This window comes from Primulina tabacum, chromosome 14, assembly GCF_025594145.1.
Source record: "Primulina tabacum isolate GXHZ01 chromosome 14, ASM2559414v2, whole genome shotgun sequence".
NCBI classification, from domain to species: Eukaryota; Viridiplantae; Streptophyta; class Magnoliopsida; order Lamiales; family Gesneriaceae; genus Primulina; species Primulina tabacum.
Genome location: NC_134563.1, coordinates 35,062,353 through 35,068,279, shown reverse-complemented (window position 1 = coordinate 35,068,279; position 5,927 = coordinate 35,062,353). Strand labels below are relative to the sequence as shown.

At 31.6% G+C, this 5,927-nt stretch overlaps 1 protein-coding gene across 2 annotated transcripts; it reads right to left on the bottom strand.

Annotated features, from left to right (window-relative positions):
- Window positions 1–1,309: 1,309 nt before the first annotated feature.
- On the bottom strand, window positions 1,310–4,414 carry LOC142525136 (transcription factor bHLH80-like). Of its 2 annotated transcripts, none has more exons than XM_075629308.1 (6): window positions 3,790–4,414; window positions 3,130–3,264; window positions 2,918–2,983; window positions 2,027–2,095; window positions 1,574–1,649; window positions 1,310–1,501 (listed from the first exon to the last, which is right to left on the bottom strand). In XM_075629308.1, the coding sequence occupies exons 1-5, from the start codon at window positions 4,186–4,188 to the stop codon at window positions 1,602–1,604; spliced, it is 717 nt and encodes a 238-aa protein (XP_075485423.1). In that variant the 5' UTR covers window positions 4,189–4,414; the 3' UTR covers window positions 1,310–1,501; window positions 1,574–1,601. The 2 variants fall into 2 exon arrangements, with proteins under 2 accessions (XP_075485423.1, XP_075485424.1); XM_075629309.1 differs by having other exon boundaries at window positions 1,599–1,649.
- Window positions 4,415–5,927: the final 1,513 nt, after the last annotated feature.

Genomic DNA, 5,927 nt, shown 5'->3' with positions numbered 1-5,927 from the left:
TCCTTAAAATATAGAGATAACTTTAATATCAAATTAATTCAATTAGTTTATAAAATATCATGGTATGCAATCAATATACAACATATCGCACATAATTAATATAGAAACGAATACAGTTGCAATCCTCATATGCGTAAAATCATGGTTCCCATGGGACTGTGCACACATTGGATTTTTTTTAATTCTTCTTTTTTTTCACTTTTTTCTCTCTTTTTCTCTTTTATTCCATTTTTTTCCATCTACCACAAACATTAGCAGATAATTTTATATGAAATAATATAAACATTTTAATTCTTTTATGTTAAATTAATAATTTTGCAATTAAAAATTACTATATTAAATTTTTACATGTGAAAAACCATATCATTTTTTTTGAATTTGATGAGTATTATTAATTTTTTTCCAATGAACTAAATTTTGAACAATATAAAAAAAACTATTAACATGTTAATGCTTAAATTAAAATGTAGAACATTTCCATCATGCTATATCAAAAACTAAAATTCAACACCACATTTCCATCAAAAATAGATAATTCATACATTTTGAAACTTCATTTCAACTAACAATATTAATCGGCTATTTTTAAATAAAAAACTACTCAAAGCATTATTGGGTATATCTCCATTGAAATCCATAGCTTCAAGAGAATGGTGAAGATGATCAAATTGTGCCTACATTAAATAAGAATAAATATTATAAAATCAATTTTACCATACAAGAATTAATATTTTTTTGGCTAAAAATTTTTACCCACTTAAAAATTTCTAGATATCATCAAAGTTCATTTTAAAAACGAGAAATAGATGAAAATGGACAAAAGAAGACATGATGAAATAGCCGAGAAGAAAACAAATGTTTATACTATTTCATATAAAACTGTGTGAATAATGTCTGTGGAAGATAGAAAAAAATTGAGGGAAAATAAAACAGAAAAAGAGAGGGGAAAAAAGTGGAAAAAAAAAAGAAGAATTAAAAAAAATTCAATGCGTGCACAAATAGGTGATCCGGTTCCGTTGGCATGTCAATGTGTTAGCCTAAAAATTTATCCAAAAGTTTCCTCGTCATAAAATAATATTAAAAATAAAATAATTGTGTAAAAATAAGAATGATTGGTTGGTCCAAACTCGACCCATCATACATTCTAGTTAATAGAGATCTCCAGGAAAAAAAGGATTTAAAATAAACACTTAGGACTGTGCTTCTCTAAATGTTAAAGTAGAATTCTTACCCCAAACAAATTTGTTACCAATATAATCATCGTCACATTAAGAGTTTCTTGGAACAGTTCTGAAAGTCTGGAGCTGTATGTTTGACCAAAAATTTGAACTTCGTACCTCTTGTACATGAACACATGGGGTTTGCAGTTTGGCACAGCATGATAAATAAAAGCAAATATGAAAAAATCCTTTATACAATATTTTACAAATCCACGAAAAATATAAGAAAATAGAAATTCAATAGAAGCAGATGCTTATGATCATCGAGAAGATTGCCAATCCTACATGTTCAAAAGCATCGATTAACAGTTAGCAAAAAATGATTGAAATTTGGATGTACCATTACCTAATACCTATAAAAATTATAGGCAAATCCACCTTTCAATCTTTTGATGAGCATTTGCAGTTCTTCTGATGATCTGTCAGTTCCTGCCATATTTAGACACTTGTCTGAATGTAAAGTAGAATCAAAATCAAGTAATAACTTAAATACTCCGTGAAATACTGAACCTTGAAACAAAAAAAATACGAGTCAAGAAACTTATATCTATTTCATACAGCAATTGCACGAGTACTTGTTTGCTGAAAATGGAATGGCCAAGAGAAGTGCATGAACGCAAATGAACAAACAAAGGCAAAATAAAATAGCATTCACGACTGCGGACCACATCATCTTCCAGGTAATATTTATATGCAGAATCGTGGTAGAAGCCATGGTTATTTTTAAGGCCAATATTATTCAACCTTAAACTGTTCAATCAAACCAGAAGATAACATTTGAATAATAACATTGATGAAATAATAACCTGGATCTGTTTCTGAAGGTATTTCACATAAGCTACTGCTTCTTCTAACATATCTGCCGTGTTTGTTTGCTGCATGTAACAAAAGTAAAAGTTTGCCTTCTCAAAAATTCTTTAACACAAGATAGTAAATAATATATGTTGACATAGAGAAAATACATGTAAGATGGACAACAATATGAAGCAGAAAAGATTAGCCCTACACTTTTTCCTCACACAAATGAGATGGAAAATTAATTTTAATGGAAAATTTGGAGGAATAAGATTTTGAAAATCAAGCCTGGAAATTTTTTTTTACTACCTTCCTTAATTTTATCACAAAAGGGAGACTCCAATATACCCACACCTTAGACTTATGTTCATCAATGATCATATTTTAAAGTTTTCTCATATTTCTAAAGCGGCAGAAATTTCATTCGTTTTAAGTTTTAAAATTTGAGGTTTTAATCATGTGCGTCATTACTGTTTATGGTTAAATGCTTCAGACAATTTAATATTAATTTAAATCCAAAAATGTCTCACACAAGCTGCAATTGACATCAATAAATGCTTTGTGATCAGACTTCTCGACTCATGTCACAAAATTTCCCAGTATAAAACCACTGAACATCTTAACCTATTAGCAAAGCATTGCAAATCATGTCCAATTAAGAGTGTTACAACTTTAACAAATTAATCACAAAACACGATCATCAGATGATGTAGGCTTGTCAAGACTCCAGCGTAACTATCACATTCATATATATAAGATTAAGATTAAAATAAGCAAATATAAATGTAACAGAGAGTAGGTGACAGTTTACCATAGCATCATTTATTAGGATTTTCCGTAAGATTAACTGCAGAGAAAGTTAACACAAAAAGAGAAATGTTTGTCTCTACAGTCTACAATACCTTATCCATATCAGGGACAAGTTCCTGCAGCTTCCTTATCCGATCGCTAATCCGTGTTCTTCGCATCTGATTATAAGAGGCGCAAATGTTAGGATAGGCAAGAATTTCATAGCTGCCAGAATGTCGCAGCTAACCAGTAAATTGTAGTATGAATTACTGAACACCGAACAAATACTAGAACTCAGAAAGAATAAAAAGGAAAACTTAAATACCCTCTCAGCAATGCTGCGAGGATGGGTAGCACAGCCACGCTTTGCTCGAACCCTACACATGATAGAGTCCTCCAAGAGATTATCAGTTTCAGCATCCAACAACATTATTGATCCTTGTCCACCGTTCTCCTCCTTCTTCACCAATAAAAAGAAATAAAGTAAGTACTATGCCCTGATACACGAGCATTACAGGCTAGAGCACTCGTAATATATTCAGTAGCCAGTACACGCAACTCTGCCTATGATTAACAAGAGAGGACCGAATCCATCATCAAGAAGCAACAAAGTCAATAACATTCATTTAACCATAAAATCATTTTCAGACTGTATTCTCAATTACTCGTGTATCTATATTGGAAATTACATTAAACCTCCAATTGAAAATTAATAATAATAATTTTTAGATTTAATTTTTTCTCCCTCCCTCCTCCTCATATCTTGGTTCCTCCCCTCAAATATCTGGTCTATCATAACTGAATACAAAAACACCATCTTTTCTCCATATTTCATCACGCACCAGTCAATATCCAAATCCAATAGCCAAATTTGTAAGCCCAAATTGAAGTGATGTTCCATTCCTAATAATGATGACGGTACTATATTTTATACGTAAAATATCGCCAATCAGTCTATTGATTAGATCTTTGTCTAAAAACTTACTACAGGCATTAAAGATGAAGAGGATAATTTAGGCAACGGCTTGTCCAAAGTGTCCCCTTGGCGAGCACGCTTAGCCGAAATCGACGAAGGATGACCATAGCTCGCCGGAATTCCCAAGCTCGAAAAATAACCATCGGACTTATTAAGCATAGATAAAAACTCGGCCGGAGAAATGTTCTGCCTGAGGAAATTGCTCAGCCCACCGCTTCCGGTAGATTCCAGCAGCTCCAGATCAGTGGCCGCGTCGGACGGTGGTTTAGGAAGTTCCAAAACGACATCGGAATATTCTTCGTCGGATTCAAGCAAGGCCTCTAACCAAGTCGCGGGAGCAGAGCGAAACCTAGCGAGTCCGCCACTTCTACTCAGCTCACCACTTTCACCGCCACTTCCCTGTTGCATCGGCTGAACTAATCTCTATTCTCCCTTAGTTTCCTGATGTTTTTTCCTAGATTTTGTTTGCTCTTCAGCTTTTCAAATCTGCTTTTGGGTTCAGGTGATTCTTGTTGTGGATTTTCTACTTTCAGACTGGTATGGAACACGTATAGAAGATCTGATGACTGATGAAGAAAAATAATTGGATCACCTCAAGTTCGCTTCCCTTCAGTTCTTTGCAGTTCAACTTTTTAACTAAAATCGTCTTTTGTGAGAAATTTCATGATTTTCTTACAGGACCACAGAAAATGATGGGACTTGGACCGCCAATCACCTTTAAACAAAAGGTACCGTAATTTTTCCACAGGATAAAATGAATGGACACAAATAAGTCTTACGTCGAATTTAGATTTTAAAAAAAAAACTAAAAAAAGTAAAGATTTTAGGAATACACACGATTGACTTCTTTAATTTAATTATATCATCAAGAAATAAATTACGAATACATAAATTACAAGGAAAAAAATTTGAAAGCGAAATAAATACAAAAAAAAAACAACTCAATCAATGCACCATCGGTATGAAAAATTAAATACCAAATTAATCTAACACCCTAGCTTTGTATCGAGATCCAAAGTTTAATTTGAGACTATGAAAAAGTTTAACAAAAATATCTTGGGACCAAGCTCAGTTTTAGTCTAAATAAATCGACGAAACTAAATTTATCAATTGCAGCTATCTTGGTTTTTACATTTTAGGATCAACTGTTTTCACAAAACGAAAATGTTATTTTAATCAATATGGAACGATATCGTGTCCAATTGATTATTGATAAGTTTTGACCGGATAGAGGGTTTGATCAATTAAATTATGAAAACACAAGGACTTTAACGGTTATGCTATAATTCTAAGGTTAATTACTAGTAACTGCGTGAATAAATAATATGTTAGTCGATGAACATTAATACAATTGAATAATGGAACCCCCTTAAACCAGAATTTGGTAAGATTGAATTTTTTCTTTTAGTATACTCATTTTGGTTATTCAATTATTTTTCAATTTATTATTTTTGCTTGCTATCTAATTTTAGTTTTAATATTTTAATTAGCTCTTATCCAAAAATATCCTCATTTTTATTGTATTTTCTCGAAAGAAATAAATTTTATAACACCCATTTAACACCCACTCTCCCACTCACATGAGAGAGGGTGTGGGGCGTTCAAACAATTGAACGCCCATGTGTCAGTTTTTTTAAAAAAAATTGGATAATTAGCGACGATTTTTCACAAACCTTCGCTGAACGCGGGCCCCACACACGTGATGAAGTTTCCTTATTTAATGTTATTTAATGTATTGGTTTAAATTTCAAATTTGTATTTTTTTTAAAAAAAATCGGAAATTAAAATAAATTAAAAAAATGTTAAATTAAAAACTAACGGTTGTTTTTATTTATAACATTAAAAAATTATTTTAACGGCTAGTTTAATAAAAAAATAATATATTCATCTATAAATATTCACACACTACACAAATTATTTCAAACATCAAAACAATTATTCTTCACTTCAAAAATCTTTTCTCTTCTATTTTCATCATCTACAATTCTTTTTTTAAAAATTTCTTAAATCCTACTTTGTTCCGAAATAGACGAAAATTACCGAGGGTTTTTTAGAAATTTCGTGAGTTATCCAAAAAAGCCGGAAGAAAATACATCTTCCCAAAATTCAGAAATTCCACCAAAATATCCATATTTTCCATACCCACC

Bases quoted from the DNA above. Each gene is read 5' to 3' on its own strand.
- LOC142525136 (XM_075629308.1), bottom strand. From the start codon at position 4,188: ATGCAACAGGGAAGTGGCGGTGAAAGTGGTGAGCTGAGTAGAAGTGGC. The intron at 3,265-3,789 runs GTAAGTTTTTAG...TTATTGGTGAAG, and splicing joins CTTCATCTTTAATGCCTGTA to AAGGAGGAGAACGGTGGACA. The intron at 2,096-2,917 runs GTATTGTAGACT...TGTTACATGCAG, and splicing joins TTGTCCCTGATATGGATAAG to CAAACAAACACGGCAGATAT.